The sequence below is a fragment of the Physella acuta genome, unplaced genomic scaffold, assembly GCF_028476545.2.
Source record: "Physella acuta isolate Inbredline_101_S28 unplaced genomic scaffold, ASM2847654v3 ptg000129l, whole genome shotgun sequence".
Taxonomy (NCBI): domain Eukaryota; kingdom Metazoa; phylum Mollusca; class Gastropoda; family Physidae; genus Physella; species Physella acuta.
The window spans coordinates 100287-121460 of record NW_026731648.1 but is presented as its reverse complement, the minus strand read 5'-3'; the positions used below and the strand labels follow the sequence as shown (position 1 = coordinate 121460).

The 21174-nt window shown below is 39.8% G+C and overlaps 1 protein-coding gene across 3 annotated transcripts in view; it reads left to right on the top strand.

The window, feature by feature from the left end:
• The window catches only part of LOC131935041 (uncharacterized), a 63467-nt gene that overhangs the window by 9740 nt on the left and 32553 nt on the right, over positions 1 to 21174 (top strand). For all 3 annotated transcript variants that reach the window (XM_059291319.1, XM_059291317.1, XM_059291318.1), the window contains exon 2: positions 5775 to 6523. In XM_059291319.1, coding sequence (XP_059147302.1) covers positions 6058 to 6523 — 466 coding nt within the window. In that variant the 5' untranslated portion in view covers positions 5775 to 6057. The remainder of the gene's footprint in view (positions 1 to 5774; positions 6524 to 21174) is intronic.

Genomic DNA, 21174 nt, shown 5'->3' with positions numbered 1-21174 from the left:
CGCCTCTGAGGAGTATCCACAACAACAGCTAATAGTTAATTGTAGTAGTACCAGTAGTAGATGATCTGACCGGACTATTTTGTGTATCGCAGTCTTGTTTTTTACTTCAACAGCAGAAAGCAAGATCTCGCTGGAGTTCTCGTACGGCAGCCGAGTCAGCCCACGACAAGGCTAAAGACCACGTGTTCAAGGGACGTCACTCCTACCGTAGAGATTGCTAATTGCTCCTCGCGGTTATCTAACCTGACAGAAGATATCAGACGAGCATTGTGTTTTAACGCCCTGCATAACGCCAGTCACTGATTGCGATCAGAGGCGTATCTAGGGTGGCACGTGAGTGGGGGCGCCACGTGACACATGCCACGTGCTACAGTTTACGCTGACATTACGACACGCCCATTACGTTTGGCGGTAATTTGGACCAGCCAGAAACAGTGTTTCTTTCAGACTTTTTTCTACGGGGGGGGGGGGGGGGGCACTTGAAACCTTCGAGGAGGGCGGTAAACTTTCTTCGGGGGGGGGGGCGGACACTGTTAAAAGTATATATTTTCTATATAAATTATATAAATTTCATTTCGTTCGGGGGGGGGGGGGGCGGTAAAAAATTTCGGGGGGGGGGGGGGGCGAAGAGATGCCTGGAAGAAACTCTGCCCGGGGGGAGGGGGGCACTTGATATTTTCGTATTTTCAGGGAGGGGAGGGCGGAAGCAGAAGCGAGAAATTTTTTGCTAGTGTACAAACCTAAGACTATTATTTTCGTACAAATACGCAAAGAAATGAGAGCTAGGATTCTAGTTCTTGTTTGCATTGTAATTCTCTAGTTATACTATCGTGATCGTCCTTAAGCCTATGTAGTGTCGTATAGAGGTATTTAAGTGATGGTAACGCTGGTAATGGTAACTTGACATCGATAAAGTTACGGCAAGTAACGGACTAGTGCTAAGACTAAGGCTTTAGTTAAGGATGGGGCTATATTTAGGGTTGTAGAGCAACCAGCACACACACACACACATACACGCGCGCGCACACACACGTACACTCACAGTAGCCGATGCAGCACCGTCGGTAATGCCATAAGTAGTCTACTTTATTATCTACTTGAGTATCTACTTCCTAGTATGCCGGCAGATAATAGTCCCCGGGAAGTGTAAAAGGTATAAATAAGGACAGGTTCGACAACCGCGTTATGCCAGCACGTGGCAGCAACGATGAGGAGGTTGGGAAGGGGAGGGGGGTGTCAAGGCTATGTGAAGGGCATCAAAGAGGCAGGTTGAAAGGTAAAGTTACGTGGCCTTGTTTTACTTTTGTCTTTTTACACACCGAAATCGTGATGCGGGGTATTTCGAATGTTTTCTTCTTTCCTTTTGGGTATTTTGTATTACTGGATTAAGCTTAGGGTACACAAAAAAGGTATATTTTCCCGAGAGGGTTTATGCATAAAATTATAATAATGGCCTGGTTTAATTATCATCATCATTCTTGTTAAAGAATGGTCCGCCAACTACAGCTCTCTAGAGTTCTCTGTCCTGCTGGAGTATGGGCCATCAACTACAGCTGTAGAATTCTGTCCTGCTGGGAATATATACATATATATATATATATATATATATATATATATATATATATATATATATATATATATATATATATATATATATATATCACAAAAAGGTGCACATTTCTAAACTCTCTATAGGCCTAGTTTTTCCTCATTTTGTCCCAGAATTATACAGGGGCGGAGGTGGTTGGAGATTCAAGTGCCCCCAGCCCCACCCACTAGACTTCCCCTTAATTCGTCTATGATAAAATGTACCCACAAAGCACAGTTACCGATAATTATAATTTCACCCTATTACTAATCTCAACACCCAGCCTTAGGCTACCCTTCAGTATAAGTGTATTGTTATCGGCGTCATAGCTCTGTTACACATTTTCCCTTAGCCAATCGATAAAAACCTGCTATAGGTATTCACAACTAGCAAGCTTATTTAATACATTGTCTATTTTACACAAAAAATACCATCGCCATAGAAATATCTACCCTCACACAATTATACCGCGTATTACATTTTAAGTTGATCGATTCTCTTCCACTTGGGCAAGGAAAAACCTTGTTTTTCGCACTCTTCGGCTATTCCCGCTTCTAAAAATAACTGGAGTACTACAGATTGTTTTCGAGTAGTGACTGCATGCGCGTCTGTGCGTGCGTGTGTATGTTCTAGTGTGGATAGGTGAGATGTTACTTTATTACATTGACACGAAGTTTTAAAAAAAAATTCATAAAAAACGTTTTAATAACAAGCTTTTATGTAATGATGCACTAAAAAGTAGAAAATAAATTATAGACTACTATTTAAATAACTATAAAGAAAAGCGTGGGTCACTTTAGTATCTATTGGATACCTTTACTAATGTTAAGGAAGACACCCACGCTTTTCTTTATAGTTATTTAAATAGTAGTCTATAATTTATTTTCTACTTTTTAGTGCATCATTACATAAAAGCTTGTTATTAAAACGTTTTTTATGAATTTTTTTTTCAGTACTTTACATGTTTTATCTACAATAGAGTTACATGACTAAAAACCATTGCGCGCCTACTGAATATCACGTTCAGTAGGCGCGCAATGGTTTTTGAACGCAGCCATTACGTGGTCGTGATGGCGCAGCTATTGATGACGCGTGTGGTGTGGTTGGCTAGACATGCCTACTAATTCGGTCCAAATTTTAATTAATTAATAAAAAATTAATTAGGCATCCGATTTAGTCAAATTTAGTTTCAGATTGCATTGTCTTCATGTCTTGACCCACGTGCCAACTGTGAATCGTATCTGTCAAGTAGAACTGTCCGAATTTTCACTCCTGCGTTTCCGTCTAGACTGACGACAGACAGAGGAAGTGAGTTAAAAAAAAAATTCATAAAAAAAAATTCATAAAAAACGTTTTAATAACAAGCTTTTATGTAATGATGCACTAAAAAGTAGAAAATAAATTATAGACTACTATTTAAATAACTATAAAGAAAAGCGTGGGTCACTTTAGTATCTATTGGATACCTTTACTAATGTTAAGGAAGACACCCACGCTTTTCTTTATAGTTATTTAAATAGTAGTCTATAATTTATTTTCTACTTTTTAGTGCATCATTACATAAAAGCTTGTTATTAAAACGTTTTTTATGAATTTTTTTTCAGTACTTTACATGTTTTATCTACAATAGAGTTACATGACTAAAAACCATTGCGCGCCTACTGAATATCACGTTCAGTCGGCGCGCAATGGTTTTTGAACGCAGCCATTACGTGGTCGTGATGGCGCAGCTATTGATGACGCGTGTGGTGTGGTTGGCTAGACATGCCTACTAATTCGGTCCAAATTTTAATTAATTCATAAAAAATCAATTAGGCATCCAATTAAGTCAAATTTAGTTTCAGATTGTATTGTCTTCATGTCTTGACCCACGTGCCAACTGTGAATCGTGTCGGTCAAGTAGAACTGTCCGAATTTTCACTCCTGCGTTTCCGTCTAGACTGACGACAGACTGTCGACAGAGGAAGTGAGTTAAATAAAAGCTTGTAAAAACGTTTTAATAACAAGCTTTTATGTAATGATGCACTAAAAAGTAGAAAATAAATTATAGACTACTATTTAAATAACTATAAAGAAAAGCGTGGGTCACTTTAGTATCTATTGGATACCTTTACTAATGTTAAGGAAGACACCCACGCTTTTCTTTATAGTTATTTAAATAGTAGTCTATAATTTATTTTCTACTTTTTAGTGCATCATTACATAAAAGCTTGTTATTAAAACGTTTTTTATGAATTTTTTTTTCAGTACTTTACATGTTTTATTTACAATAGAGTTACATGACTAAAAACCATTGCGCGCCTACTGAACATCACGTTCAGTAGGCGCGCAATGGTTTTTGAACGCAGCCATTACGTGATGGCGCAGCTATTGAAGGTGATGACGCGTGTGGTGTGGTTGGCTAGACATGCCTACTAATTCGGTCCAAATTTTTATTAATTCATAAAAAATTAATTAGGCATCCAATTAAGTCAAATTTAGATTCAGATTGCATTGTCTTCATGTCTTGACCCACGTGCCAACTGTGAATCGTATCGGTCAAGTAGAACTGTCCGAATTTTCACTGCTGCGTTTCCGTCTAGACAGACTGACGACAGACAGAGGAAGTGAGTTAAATAAAAGCTTGTAATAAAAGCTTGTAAAAATAGTATTTTTGTATAAAATTTACACATATAAGTTAAATACACCATTTTTACGGAACTGCACCTTTCCATACTCCCCGCAACCGGTGCGCACTTATCGGCACCAGTGCCAAACAGACGCAGAGAGTTCTGCTTTCTTTCAGACATGCTGAGTGCAGTGAGTATACACCCATTCATTTGGCAGTCGTATTTTCAAGGTGTATTTCTTTTCTAATCGAATGGTTATTTAATGAATAGCAAAGGTAATTTCATTTATCTGCGCTATAAAAGTTTAAGAAAGACACTACCCAGCTTATCATGATTTATTGATTTTTTAAAGAGTTCTATAACAACGATATTATTGTAATTGTTAATCAATAGAAATTACTGATAATTTATTATTAATATTAGATTTTTTAGATTTAGATCTAAAATAGATCTAGAATCCAGATCTACTTATACTTTATACTGACAAGTACCTAGATTAGATCTAGTAAAGGCAGTTATGCCTAATCCCAACAAATCTAATCGCTTTCCTAATTTATTTTCTATTAATAGACTATGACTAGTAGAAGCCATAAGCCTAATACTAGTAATACGATCCATTAGATTTTTTAAACCACTAATATTGTCTGCCGTAAGCTCTATGCATGGGAGCGTGCAATGCTAAACGTTTGAAAACGATTATTTATATGGAGTTAGACAACCGGTACAATTAGTCGTACCACAACAAAAGGTTGGGTGCAGGTTTAGGAATAGAGTTGGGGGACTTTTCGTATCGATTGGTCATAGCCTTATAACATTTGGGTACTGTAAATCGATAACTGAATGGCTCGTATTTCTGAAAACGATATCCCGACCATTTATTGTAGGTTTAGGATTAAAAATATTTTTTTCAATTTTACCTGGATTAGCCGTACCCAATTATTCGTAATCTTTGTATCGCTGATAATGATACTGCCAACTAATGGGGTAGGGTTAGAATTAGAATTAATTTTGTCTATAGAAAAAAAAAACGTTACTGAAAAAGTTTTTGAATTCTTGGGTAAAGCAAATACTAAGAAGTTGAGTTAGGGACTTGGGCTTTTTTGCTGTATGTTTTAGAGATAAGTACCAATATGTTTGTGTGTTGAATGAATGGTACTAAACTGATCTCAAGTTTAATTTACTATTTTGATAGAATAACAAACTACCCTTGTGATATGAAATAATGGTGCTTCTCGGTTAGGCAGTGTCACAGACTGTATTATTGGGTATGTTTATTATATTTTGCTCTACATTCATGCAGTATATCATCACATCGAGTTTTCTTCTATGAGTATCTTTGTTGGGTTTGGCATTTTGTTTGGGTTATGGCTAGAATTAAGACTAGGACTAATCTCAAGGCTAGGAGTAAGATTTAGGTTAACTATGCGCAAAATTTGACTCCGATACCGTCCTCCCCCCCCCCCCCCCCCTCCCTAGAACCAAGAAGAACCCACATTTGTCCTATACAGTAAGAAAGCGAGTGCTTCTATAAATAAATGCAATAAATAATCGATGCCGTTCTTTGTTCCATCTCCCAGGAACTCCGGCCCCACGATGACAGCTGTGGCTTCCTGCAGGAGATCTATGGATGCCAAGGGCTAGCCAAGAGCCCTAGCCCCCCCCCCTTCCCCGGGCTATACCCACTGTACAGCGCTGTGATGATGTTGACGATGGGGACACCGTGGGACAATCGGCGCGCTGGGTTCCCAGACACCAGCTGACAATGTCGTCATCGACTGTCATTCCTCGTGAGTTATTCAACAGAGGCGCCGAAGAATTGATAACCGGATTCTAAAAAAAAAAAGAACACCACGTGACACAATGGTTGGAATTATTACGCGCAGTTCCAGCCTGAACTCGTTTTCGTCTATTTGTTACTGTTTCATCACCTTAACCATCCACGCCTACTCGTGTTACACGGCCATCTCCAGATATAAACTGGCCGAGTCCCGAGCATGGCCGGGTGGTGGCGGCACGCCATCCGAGTCGGCCATTTTGCTGGGGCTGACGGTCCTGTCCTTGATGCTGCTCCCCATGCTATGCGCTACGGCCTTCGTCAAAGTGGGGAACCTGGCGAACGACGGGATCAAGCTAGGACGTGACCACGCCCTGGGGTGCTCGCTGGACGCGTCCCAGGACTGTAGCGTGAAGCACCACGGCGTGGCTAGAGTCTGGAAACACTTTTGTCCCATAGCCCAGACCCTGCACATCATGGCGGCTTTTCTTCTACTGCTGCCAGAGACGTTTCTTAACGCCGTGGAAATCAAATTCGGATACAAATCTACAGGTAGGACGTTTTTTCCTCTTTTATCGATTATCTTGAGTAGTAAGTTAAAAGTAAAGTTCACCTTTAGGACCCGATGACCCACACGACATGTGAAGTAGATTGTGTGGTCAAAACTATGCCGTCTTGACTTTCAGGTACCCAATAGAGCTGGGTGAACTCAGGGACGTCTAACAAACTCGAGTCTGAGATTTGTACTCTAGACGTTGGGGCTAGCGCTCAACTGTCATGAATATTTAGACCAATTTACGTCTATACCTACATAAAGGGACGTAATCTTTAGTTACATAAATAAAGGGACGTAATATTTAGTTAAAAAGGAGTATCGACGGAGTGGTCGAGTTGTAGAAGACTCACTTGCTAATCTGAAAATAACTAGCTCGATACCTTGCCAAAACGTGTACCCAATCTAAAAATCTAAATACCCCTCGCCCACCCCCACCACTCAATCCGAACATGCACATGTTCCAACCATGTGTTGCTATGCATAGATGCAGCAAACGTCTTATAGACTGGCAACATGTGTACATGCTAGTACCTGCAGCCTGTCTCGTTTACCTGACCTTAGAACATTGTTCTAACTATCTATTCTAGAATAACAGAAGAGGAGAAGTTCTATCAAGACCTTCATAAAAATGTTTTTCAATTTCCTTTCTACTTTTTTTAAAATTATCACCCGCGCATCTAAAAACAAATAATTACTTAAACTAAAATAAATATTTCTATTAAAAGTCACCTGCCTGCTAATAATGGAACCAATCCTCCGCTCTCACCTTTAGTTCTACCTGTGCCAGAACACCAGGCCCCCTCTCAGCCAACAATAGACAGCGCCACCTGTTCCCCTATCTCTCCCTGGGACTGATTGTATCAACGCTGCTGTCTGTAGGAGCATACCCACGACTCTACAACCTCGTGCTTGAGCCCAACTGACCCATCTATTTCTGATCCTTCTATTTTTGTCTCTGTATAAAACTTAAAACAATCAAATTCACCTGCACACAAAAAATGGCTTCTCCTGCATAAATATATCAAAGAAACTAAAAAAATCCGTCTTTAAAGCAGTATGTTTTTATACAATTAAGTTAAAAACAAAAAAATTCTCAGTAAATCTGCTTTGCGTTTTTAGTCAATCAAGTATCTAATTTCTGTTTTAGGGTGGTGCATGAAACTTTAAACCGCCACATTGCAAACTTTAAACCGCCCCATGACGCGAATTATCGCAGAAGTTATCTTAAGTCATTCACCATCAGTAAAAGAGAAACACAGCTTCTATCTCGCCTTGTCGCGCGGGGTTCGAATCCTACTGGGTGGGATAAAGTGGTAATTTCAAAAAGAAATAAATCATCCCCACCCCCTCCCCTCCCCGTATCGCGTTTCATCTACAGCTCATGCAAACTGTAAACTCTTTAAAAAAACGTATTTGTATTTTGGCACCTTTTTGGCGCCTGCCGTCCTTTCGCCAAGATAAATAAGTCCCTATGTTCGTGTTTTTATCCACCCCCCCCCCCACCCTAGCCTCTAGAAATTAGACAAACAAAATCGTCTGCTCCGCTGGAATGTTGTGCTACTCTACCCTTTTTCTATGACATGCGCATGATCACATGACTCCCGTTTCGCTAGTTGAACCAGTCATAACTTTTAGACAGCACGCCGCATGACGTCATGTAGTTGGCAAAACATGTCTTGTGTTCTCCAACATAAACCTCCTCTTGTTGTGACTGTCTGACAGAGATAGATGTCGTCCAGCACTGATACGGTCCCCGAACTCCGCGGGACTCGTCACGGTTGAGTTAACTCAAACTGTTTTCATTTCATGGTGTGTTTTCATATTTCAAAGCAGGCGTGATGGTGACAATAGTGCCTCCCTCAGTGCTGTCTCAAGATGCATTCATGTCAAGTCACTTGACAATCATCACCAATTACCAACGTTACTTGTTGTATAGGTCGAGTTGGAATTGGTTGATACCCCCCTCCCCCTCCCCGATAAAAAGAAATACAATACCACAAATTAGTATTGGGACAAAGTTGTTTTTAAAAATTCAACACAACTATAATTGAATTTAATAAGTAACCAGAAGATATTAAATATCAGCTCCGTGTAATTACGTTTTATAATGTCTATTTTTAATGGTATAACTAGACTTAAGCTTAGTTTTCGTGAAATATCAGAATTGTTTAATTACGTTCACCAATTGTCTAGTGTTAATGATATAACTAGACTTAACTTAGTTTTCGTGAAATATCAGCTCCATATAATTACGTTCACCAATTGCCTAGTGTTAATGATATAACTAGACAACTTAGTTTTCGTAAAATATCAGATCCATATAATTACGTTCACGGATCAGTCAGTTTTAATGGCGTACCTAAGGTGAAAACTAAGTCTTCTTGTATGACTGACAGACTGGCGTACCTAAGGTGAAAACTAAGTCTTCTTGTATGACTGACAGACTGACCTCCCCTCGAGCCACGGGCGCCTATCTATGTGTCTGTGTGAGCTCTGTAAGATTTTAACTGGAGTTTCTTAATGCACGAGACAAGACACGGGCAATTAGCGTCCCTGTCGGTATCGGTTTCACCAAGTCGGCAAACTAAAAGCAGAGTACTAGGTGTTTTTTTACTTGTACTTAACCATTCTTTGATCGGTACTCAACACTTTCTTACTTGTACGTAACACTTTCTTACTTGTACTCAACACTTTCTTACTTGTTCTCTCCACTTTCTTACTTGTACTTAGCACTTTCTAACTTGTACTTAACACTTTCTTACTTGTGCGCTCATCACTTTGTTACTCGTGCGTACACTTTTTAACTTGTACTCAAGACATTCTTACTTGTACTCAATCATTTCTTACTTGTACTCGGCATTTCCTTTCTTCTTTGAACTCGACACTTTCTTACTTGAAGTTAACACGTCTTATAATACTACCTCAAAAATATACACCAATACAAACCAAAGGACATGTTATCTTATTTTGAGGCATGAACTAGAGGTTTCTACCAATACTCCCAAGAAAATGAAAAGCACATTTTGAGAATCGTACTCTGATGCATACTTATATGTGTGTACACTTACTCTTGTTATTTCCCCATCGATTCTGTCCCCCTTAAGTACCAAAACATCACAGAAAGGACGAAGACTTGCCAGATAAATATGCCATTAATACCCGTGCTAATACACGTAGAACATTCTGTAATGCTGTAGGCCTATTCGCCGTCCTACATTCGTGTTACTCCCCACTCAGTCGATGTAAATGGTGGCTATTCCAAGTCACAGGACTGATGCATTAGGTCTAGAACTTAGGGAGATATTGTCTGAGATACTGTGTAATTTGTCTGAGATCATTTGTCTAAGGTATTGTGTTTGAGGTATCGTGTTTGAGATATTTTATCTGAAATATGTTGTCTGTTTTTCTTGTCTGACATGTTTTGTTTTGAGATAATTTGTCTGAGATATTATGCGGAGTAGTGTGTGAGATGTTTAGTGAGATTTATCTGGAATATTATGTGTGAAATATTTTGTTTGAGATATTTTTGTCTTGTGATAGTTCGTCTTTGGATATTCTGTAATGATTTCCCTGACATACTGGGCGTTGTTTTTGAGAAAAGTTTTCTAAAACATATCTTTAACCATTAGTACTGAAATACGTGAATCGGGAACCAAAAGTTATGTTCACATTAAAAGATGTTCAAATACATAACAAGGCTGAGACGGGTGGTGAAGAGGATCTTTCAGTTATATAGGATCGGTACAGTTCACGGGGTAAAGTTCCCTTTTCAAACCTGACGGTCTATAGGGCAAATGAAGTAGAGTTCACTTGCTTCTGTGACCTCGGCATATGAAGAGATAGTGTGGTCAGCACCATGCCCAGCCGCCTTTACTTACCCTAACATGAGTTAGGTACCCATTGGAGTTGGGTGGACTCAGGGACGGTCTACTGACTTGAACCCGGATTCGAACTCTAGACTTACGGGTTAGCAGTCCAGCTCTCTACCGCTAGACCATTCCGTCCTACAGTTCACGGGGAGGGGGGGGGGTGTCATTTCCCCACATTACAATCTATATCGATATAATTGAAGCATCCCCTGGTCAGTGACTTCCATTTGGTGCCCCGTGCCGGCTCTACCGGCAAGTTACTTTATTGTTGGGGGTTATGTGGGGGCATGTGACAGGTCTACATTACTGCCGGCTTTTTCTGCCGGCGAGTACAACAGTTAATGTTCGCTAGCAAGAATGAGATTCTTGTCTTTTTACCGGAATGTATGATTCTCTTCTCTTGTTAACGGAAAATATGATGGTCTGAAATGTAGGTCTTTTTACAGAAAAGTATGAGAGTTTGCTCTAATTACAGAATAGTATGAGGATTGGTCTAGTTACCGGAAAGTATAAGAGTTTCGTCTAGGGACCGGAAAATTTGAGACTTGGCCTAGTTGCAGAAAGTGTGACAGATGGTCTAGTTACCGGAAAATATGAGAGTTGGTCTAGTTAGCAGAAAGTATGAGAGTTCGAACTAGTTATCGGCAAGTATAAGAGGTTGTTATAGTTACCGGAAAATATGAGAGCTAGGTCTATTTACCGGCAGATACAAGCTAGCAAATGTAAAAGCCGTTTATCCCCGGTGCGAACAATGATTACAAGTTTTTGCCGGCACTAAGGTAACGACCTAAAGAACTGGCTCAACTACTGTGATCTAGTTAACACATATCCTAATCACCCCGGCCTCATCGCTCTCCCGTTAAGCCGGCAAGTTATGAACGGTTGTAGGGTACTTTTTTGTTCACAGTACATCTTGTTGGCTGTGATTGTGTGAATCCGTGTGGGTATGGGAATTATGGTCTCTGCACAGATGATAATATGGTAGTGTGGTAATGGTCTGATGATCACAGTCGTGTGGTTATTGTAGTGTGGTCATGGTAGTGTGGTCATGGTAGTGTGGTCATGGTAAGGGGGTCATGGTAGTGTGGTCATGGTAGTGTGGTCATGGTAAGGGGGTCATGGTAGTGTGGTCATGGTAGTGTGGTCATGGTAGTGTGGTCATGGTAGTGTGGTCATGGTAGTGTGGTCATGGTAGTGTGGTCATGGTAGTGTGGTCATGGTAGTGTGGTCATGGTAGTGTGGTCATGGTAGTGTGGTCATGGTAGTGTGGTTATGGTAGTGTGGTCATGGTAGTGTGGTCATGGTAGTGTGGTCATGGTAGTGTGGTCATGGTAGTGTGGTCATGGTAGTGTGGTCATGGTAGTGTGGTCATGGTAGTGTGGTCATGGTAGTGTGGTCATGGTAGTGTGGTCATAGTAGTGTGGTCATGGTAGTGTGGTCATAGTAGTGTGGTCATGGTAGTGTGGTCCAAACTCTAAACGTAGCGCTATCCATAATCAGTGTTTCTTACATATTTTTTTCTCCGGCAGAGGGGGGGGGGGGGCAAATACTGCTAAAAATACAACTTTGCTATATTAATTTTTTTTCGTTCGGGGGGAGGGGGGGGGTGACGTGCTTCGGAAGAGATGCCTCAATGAATGATACACATGACCGTAGCCCTGAGCCAAACCCTAAGTCCTACTAAGAACCGATACCAACAGAACTAAACAAAAAACCTCCAGAAGATCGTGTACTGCCTTACCAGTGTAGGTGTAAGGACTTGTCTCACCTACCTCAGCAGTAATGTTTTCTAATTATCCAGCCAGTTTAAGAACGTGTCCTAAGTGTCTGACACATCAGCGACCGTTCACTCGAACGATGTCAAACAAGAAGAAAAAACCCTCTCAATACTTACAAAACAACACAAATAGCAAGCTAAAGGGGGATAAGCACGGTCGTCAGGTGCAAAAATTAATTAGGTGTATCGTAGCTGTCAAGTGGTTAGTTAGATTGGGGCCTACCTTTCGAGGACGAAGCGATTATATTTCGTTGTTTTCTTCAAAAGGAAATTTTTTAAGTACATTTTAAATTTAAATAAAAAGTAGTTTGTAAGGTGGGGTTAATGTTAAAATCCCTAGGCTAGAAACTAGGTTTTTCAAAGTCTGTCGTTGTCTTTTGTAAGAGATGGATTAAGATTAGATTTAGTGTCGGTATAAAGGGGGGGGGGGGGGCTTATTTGTTATGCATTTGTTATTTTTGCAGCAATAACTATAGGGCTGGTAAGTAGGTCACCAACCAGCTCTACGGCTCAATTAAACCTGCATGAGCCATAGAACTGGTTGGTGACCTACTTACCAGCCCTATATCCCAACCTCTAGTCCTAACTGACCAATCACCTATTTCTTAACCTACACACAATAGTAATCTTACCCCGAAGCAAACAACGATACTTTTAATTAAAAAATAGTCGATACGATACTCGTTGTCCTGCCGTCGATTTTGTATAAGCCGGATTAGGATTATGACCAGGACTAAAATTAATGAACAGTGCTAGACTAGTGGGTAGTAATACGGGTTAAAACATAACATCGATATCAAACGTCTAGAACAACCTATCACAACCTGAACTGTTAGCAAATTTTTAAGACCCGATAGTTAATCGATTCTAAAAACAGCATTTAGCGAGCCCCCTCCCAGTAGACAGGTATTGGAAACGCTTGTCCCTGGCGGTAAAAAGTAGTCCTGATATCCTGTTCTGTCTAAAAATATTCCCTTAAATTAGTGATTGGATAATAATGATTGTTTCAATCATTACTTGTGCATTAGCGGCCAGGCGGCAATGAATGGAAAGCAATCATCCTTGAGTGTAACCACGGTTGGTGGTGGGGGGTGTTGAATGGAAACTAAAGATGCTGAATGTTCCACCTGTGACGTACGCGCCATCATTACGAGTGGTCTGGAAGATATTAGCTTCCAAAACGTGTACACTGTTTGTAAAGAAACGAAACAATGTTGCTTCTCTAGTAATTACGCGGTTTTGTTTTGTGCTTTTTCTGAATTTAGTTGGTTAATATTAGTCAGAGTTGAGATCTTATTAGACTATACTCTAATACGACTTTTAAGTTATTAGTATGTCATAGTATATAGACACCAGCTGTGTACCATGTATTATCATCTTTTTCATTTCGTGCCCAAAATACATGGTGCGGATGAAGTAGAGTTCATCTGTTTCTAGGACCACATACATGGGAATAATTTTGTCAGCACTATGCCCAGCCGCCTTAGTTTCCCTAAAGTTAGTTAGGTACCCATCAGAGCTGAGTGGACTCTGGGACGTCCTATAGAAACAAGAGCGGGATCCGAACTCGAGATTGTCGATGTAGCAGTCTTCCACCCAACCACGCTTCCTCATGTACATGAACCCTGTATGCCTATATATAGTTGTAAAAATATACCTTCACAATATTATTTAAACGTTAATTTAATTATGTTGACTTCGAATGTTGCAAAATCATATTTCACTGTGCTATTTTTGGCGCTGTTATATTTTAATAAAGAAAAGTGTTTTCAAAAACATCCCTCCCTTCCCCCTCCCCCCTCCCATTACACCAAACCCCGCTATCTTTCGCTGTACGTAATTTGGAATTTACGAGCAGCAAACGTGAGATAGACAATGTAAAATTCTCCAAGACTCGCGGCTCCAGATTTTTTTTTAAAGACCGTGTATATCTCTCATCTCTGTTGGCTTATTCGCGTTTTATGTAAGAAGAAACGTGCGTCAAATGGACAGGAATTTCGCTCGGTGACATTCTGGGTCTGTAGCATGGCGGTTACAAAGTGCTTCGGAGTGACGTCCCTTGTTGCTATAAATTACCGTTCTTGTATGAATTATAATAAAAAAAAACCTGTGCTTGTTTTTAGGAGTGTTTATTCATTTATAAAATATTTAGAATTAACTGATACACTTTTAGCATATAAATTAGGATTCAAAATTGTAATATATACGCCATTCAAGGTATTGCAAATACATTCATATGCAGGTATTTATAGATTTCCCACGTGCTTAAATGATAACAATCAAGCTAAGTGAGTCTAATATTTAACGTGCAGACTAAAAGCGACTCGGATTAGGTAGGGGGAGAGGCAGGCAGACGTAAGCGTCTTTCATCTCTCACGGGAACGTAAACTTGGTTCCACAAGGCATCCCTTACCTGTCTCAGATTTTTTTTTTAAAAAACGAATTCTCTCCCTTGCCAAATAGACGAGTTAAAAAAAAAACAACGAACTTTTTCTGTTTTCGTCTTCTTGTTTTAAAAACTATTGAATAGCTAAGATCATTATCTGGCTTGCGTGTACGCCGACAACCTACACCCCCCCCCCCCCCCCCCGCTCCTTTCTTCTCCTCCTACGAGTATTAGTCACGTGGTCTTTACCTTGGGGGTAGCTGTCCAGCGGCGTGACGGTGCCACTTAATCCACTATCTTGTTAATTGATAGCCGTGTCTAAATGTTTGGAAAGATACTATTAATACTAGTTATTTACACAGCCCATGTCGGTCCCTGGTTATGCGGAGGTTCCAATCAGCAGGCCCGCTCCCCCCGCTTGTCCGTACCCACGGGCAACTTGACTGAAGACAGCCAAGTTTATCTTTAGCATTTTGATGTGTCTTGGACGGCTGGGGTTCGTTGGCTGGAACTAGAGGAGTTTGTCATAGTTACATGAGCAGACGTCTTAGGGAGGTATTCACGTGAGCTGACGTCTTAGGGAGGTTTCACGTGAGCTGACGTCTTAGGGAGGTATTCACGTAAGCAGACGTCCACAATGGTGTTCACGCCAGCTAACGTCTTAGGATGGTTCACGTGACAGGATGGTTCAAGCTCACGTCACGACATTTTTTTTTTGTTATGTAGAATGATGTGGTCGAGCGGTAGGTCGCTCCACTTACAACATGAACGCCTAAAACTCTATTCACTGCTTGATACAAGTAAATTATGCACACGATGGCAACAGTAAGAGTGTCCGTCCATTCAACTGGTTACACAAATCTCCATACATATTGATAGCCACTACAACTATGCTAAGTGTACTCATTCCTGTTTTATATGTGCTTAATATTTTAATGACAATTTAAAACATTAGTTTTGAAACAAAGATATCGGAAAGAGGGATATAAAGGATGCATCTCTTATGTAGTAAAACCTCCCCCCCCCCCCCCCCCAATCTCTCTCATTTTGTAAACCTCCCCATCTCTCATGTAGAACACACCCCCTCCATCTGTTTACCAAACACACATTCAGTTGTAACAAGTCGGTAGCTCCGTGCTACCACAGGAAGACATACTAAATGACTCTACCAACACATCTATAAACTTTACTCCAATGGAGAGAACAAGAAACTTGTTTTACCCCTGTCACGCGAGTGATAGTTTACTAAACCAGCCATTTATTTTACCCAGCAGTCGGTCGGTGTAAGGGTGTAAATTATCTGTTATAGGATTTCATTGGCTTTGCTGCGGTTTGAAAAAAAATGTTGAAATACGATCGTTTGGTTTTAAATAAAAATCACATTTTATTTAAGTGGGCGAGTCGTTTTGTTTTAACTCTATTAACTAGTCTTAAGGATAATTGTCTACGGGGTGTTTCAGTTGTTGTAAATAATTTGGAGTCGGATTACGTTAATTAAATAATTACATAATTATGATTCGTTGGGTACGTTGTCTGTTTAAACAAATAGATTAGTGTAAAACAAAAACAGAAGTAACTTTATACACGTAGTTTTAAATTTCCTATATTTTGAGTTACTAAATCCATATTTTTTATCTTTTAGCCTAATTACTTTTTGTTTCGTTTGGCTGCTAGCCCGAAGGTCTCGAGTTCGGATCTCGGTTCGGACTTGTAACTGTAGGACGTCCCTGAGTCCACCCAGCTCTGATGAGTACCTGACATAAGTTAGGGAAAGTAAAGGGCATAGTGTTAATCACACTCATTATAAGTCAAGAAACCCGTAAGCTCTTCTTCATCTGCCAAATAACTCGCTATGCCAAAAAAAAAATATAATTTTTATTGCAATATTAAGTTTTTATCAAAAATAAATTTTCAATAATTATTACCCTCATTGCTAAGAAAGTACAATCCGAATACAAGACTTAGAAACCCGTGCTTTGTCTTAAGTCCAAAACACTTCTTGATATGTTGTGCATGCTAAATATTTTTTTTTATTGCCGTAGTTAAGGTTGGGGTTTACCCAAACACGACCGTATTATCCTATAGTCTCCGTATTCCTAGACAAACGTGACGTGTTCTACCGTCTGCTTAGCTCCTCAGCTAGAGCCGTTAAGTCGTGCGGATTTCTAGAGTAGTACCGTACAGAAAGCTGGTGGAATATTTCCTGATTTAAAGAAATAGACATTCGTTTAGTTTATTTAGTATCTATTGGATACCTTTACTAATAATTAGGAAGAGACCCACGCGTTTCTTTATAGTTATTTAAATAGTAGTGTATAATTTATTTTCTACTTGTTAGTGAATTATTACATAAAAGCTTGTTATTAAACTTTTTTAATGAATTTTATTTCTTTTGTTAACACAATTTTCGTAACGTTTAATCTTACATAATCCGTATGCAGATATGATGACTGCCTGATTTAAAAAAAAATCAAAAGCACAAATGAAAAATAATGTATAAACACACACACGCACGCGCGCGCACACACACACACGCACGCACACACATACGAACGCGCGCGAGCACACACGCACACGCCCCCACGCACAAACACACACACACACACACACATATATATATATATATATATATATATATATATATATATATATATATATATATATATATATATATATATATATATATATATATATATATTATAATGTCAGATTAAAAAATGACATAACAATTAGCCTATCGTGTATTAAAACCTAAATAGAACAAGCCAACAGTATGACCACAATGTCTGAGTAACGGCAAGTCATTGACTGCACTATTTCTAGTCACGACCAGTCCAGACCGTCTACGCGAGGGGCTAGTAAATCTATGTTTCAGACATGTCGAGCGGGGGTAGAGACTAGAAAACAAATCGCCCACAATCACAGCTCCGGTGAGGAAATAAAAGAGCAACAATAAAATCTGAACTCGAGCTTGACGTTCATCATCCTTCCCCCCCTGTACCTGCCCCCTACCCCGCCGCCCGTCCCCCGGAGATAAACATCTGAGTCGGGCTGCTGTTGATGAAGGGCGACTTCTTGAAACTGTTGTTGCAGGTTGGGGAAGAAGGTACACGTCTGGCTTTGATTGACGTCTCGATATTCCGCACACGTCAGCGTTCACGTCTAATATTACCACGATGCGGTCACCTACCACTCCTCTCCCCTCCTCACACCAATGCTCATCCTTCGAACAAGAAAGAATATTCTAGCAGGTTTAACCCAATTGGCTGGTGTTTAGCAGAAATTACTCCACTTTTTTTCTATTTTTGTATTGGAGATAAGATTCCCCAGCTATTAATTCAATGGTAAAACCTTGACCTTGTTGTGTGAGACGTATGCAGCGTCACGTGATTCAAACAGCATGCTACCAAAATCACACAATGAACACATTTTGTAAACAGTTTTAGTTTTTTTTAATACGTCGTTAATTAGTGTCATATTTTCCACTAACGAAACACTTTTAATAAAAACATAACTTGATTTACTCAACAGCACGTATTTCATTTCTCGTCTATTTTTGTCTAAAGTTACAACTAAATGCCGCGGCAACTTGTGTAGTTAATAAAACTGGAGTTACTTGTGTAGTTAATAGAACTGGAGTTACTTAGACCACAGCTACTTGTGTAGTTAATAGAACTGGAGTAACTTGTGTAGTTAATAGAACTGGCGTTACTTAGACCACAGCTACTTGTGTAGTTAATAGAACTGGCAATACTTAGACCACAGCTACTTGTGTAGTTAATAGAACTGGCGATACTTAGACCGCTCCCTACCGGCTGCCTGTAGCTGTTAGCTGGCGTTACTTAGACCGTTCCCTACCGGCTGCCTGTAGCTGTTAACTGGCGTTACTTAGACCGTTCCCTGCCGGCTGCCTGTAGCTGTTAACTGGCGTTACTTAGACCGCTCCCTACCGGCTGCCTGTAGCTGTTAACTCCAGTCACCTCCAATCTTTCCATCTACCTGCAGGAAATACGTCACTCAGCTGCTGGCTGTTGCACATCGCGTTAAGTATATCCTCCCCTTTATTGTTTATCGGGGCAGACGTCAGTGCCGACGTCCCGTGTAGTGCTGGCATCGTCTCGTCAGCCTTTAATGTACCAAGTACCTGGGCCATTGTTCCTCGTGGCGCCCTCGGTACTCGCTCTTGGCATTCTGTAGAGCAAGCCTCGAGGTCGGTACTAAAACTCGAAACGTCAAACCAGATGGGTTAGAAATTCAGACCGGGTGGGGGATGGAGGGTGGGGAGAAGAAGGAAGGGGATAAAATAACTAATTAAAAGAACCATTTAGAGTGGCCGGATGTGACATCTCTTATTTAAGTTTTTACTTTTACCTTCCAAATTTAATTTAATTACATAGATTTTTTTTTGTAGACGAAAAAAGTTTGATTAAAAACAACAACATATGAAAAATATTACCTAGTATTTAAATATAAGATGAGCTTTTAAAGCACAAATCTCTTGAGAAGTAAGAATATTTAAAAAAAAACTAAAGACAACTAGGGTTGTTTTTTTTTTTTTTTTTGTTTTTTTTCTTAAGCTCGAACAATACACCTCCAGATCTATTGAAAACATAAACAAAACGACTACAGAGAAAAAGATGAGAATTTTAATTTTAAAAGCTTCTCGCATTTTATCTACTAAGCTTTGCCTTTTATCTACCAAGCTTTGCATTTTTAAAAATCAAATGTTGATGTATGTCTACCTCTATTTTTAAATGATCTAAAATCTTTGAGTCTGAAGAATCTTTAATGCTAACTCGAAAGTTTGGCCTTCAGCTGTTATATTATATCAAGTAACGTTTTCATTTCTTTTTATAAAAAAACCTTTGGATTAATAAAACTTGTAATCATCAGCGGGGTTTAATTACCGCGTACGAGATCAAAGACAGGGGCAAGTGTAGAAACGTCTAGACTGTCATCGGTTCGTGTGCACCTGATACCCTCGTCCATCTTGGTCCTGATGTCGTCATCATCACGTGACCGATCATTCACCTGATGACAGTCAAACAACGCGTTGCACTGAAGGATAAAAATGGTTACCGAAGATGGATAGATACGTACATCTATACCCACACTCACACATGAATAAAAAAAAATGTAACATTATCGATATAAAAATGTTAATGATTTTAAACTGCGCATAAATAAGTCGGTTCTGACCTGCCATGTTCTGCCCTATTCTATTCTGTTTATGTGTGTTTTAGTTGGCCCCGTTGTGGTCTGTTATGATCTGTTCGGTTCCACTCTCTCACAACTGCTATTTAAATAGCAAATTTTTTGCTAAGCATTTGTATATTATTGCCTGCTCATTTGCAAACATACCGTTTTTCTATTGGATTCTGCACGGATAAGCAGTTTATATATATATATATATATATATATATATATATATATATATATATATATATATATATATATATATATATATATATATATATATATAGCCTATATTTATAATATGTATACCCGCTATGTTTATGTACATAACTGTCTCGTCAGTGACACAGTGAGTGCCATGTTCATGCAGAGAATCCTCCAATGTTGGACGTGAGAATCAGAAAATGAGCAGATGACGCTGCCCGTCCTAGAGCACATCTATAACTGTCAGGTAGCTCATAGCGGCAGGGTAATGCGATCAGCTCGCTGGTGGATCCTACCGGGAAATACAGGAGTCACCCCCCCCCCTCCCGCACCCCCACGGGTCCGCTATGTTACCTCGTCCTCGAGGAAAATTGGCTGTCAATGTGTGTATTTTTGAAGCAACGACAACCTACGTTTGCACTGTAAGGCTCCGATTTTCTAATTATACGCCAGATAAGCTTCATACGTATTTTATATAACAGTTATTTCACTAGTAATAAATTTCTAACGCAATAGTTTAACAAAATATGTACTATAAAATTTCGTTAACAGGAAGAAATCACCTATAAAAATGTTCATTAATTATTTAAGAAAAACACGGTGGATTTTAGTACTTTAGAATAATGTTTATGTCATGTTTTAATTAAGTTTTTGTGAGAATAGATTGGGTTGGTTATAGAGACACGTGTCTAACCACGTGACTAGTCGATCCCGCGGGGACGGGCGTCAAAGTGGGGGTGGTTCCGGGGGTTCTTAGTACTCAGTAGCATTACAGCTCACGATAAAGAGTTCCGCACGAACAGCTAAATAAATGATAGAAGTTAAAACGGAGTTGAGTCTGGGTCTGAATGAAGGTTAGCATGCGACGTAAATGGAAGAAACACACATTGATAAGGGCGGACGTCACTCACACCGAAGTAAGCCGGCTGATTGCGATAATCAAACGGCTCATTGTACCTCGCGGACGACAAACAACAAACCGCGCGGCGTAAATGTTCGTAAACCACGTTTTGACAGCTAATTACGGACTCTATCATTGTGTGCGACTTGCTTTAATGGGCTTTTTCTTTCTGCTCTAGTGGGCTCATTCTGCTTGAGAGCCTAAATAGGCAATGTCTAGGAGACAAATGGCGTTCCACCCCCTCCCCTCACCGATATTTTTTTCCCTTCTCCAATTCTAAGATTAAATTTGACTTTTTATAATTGGAATAAAAT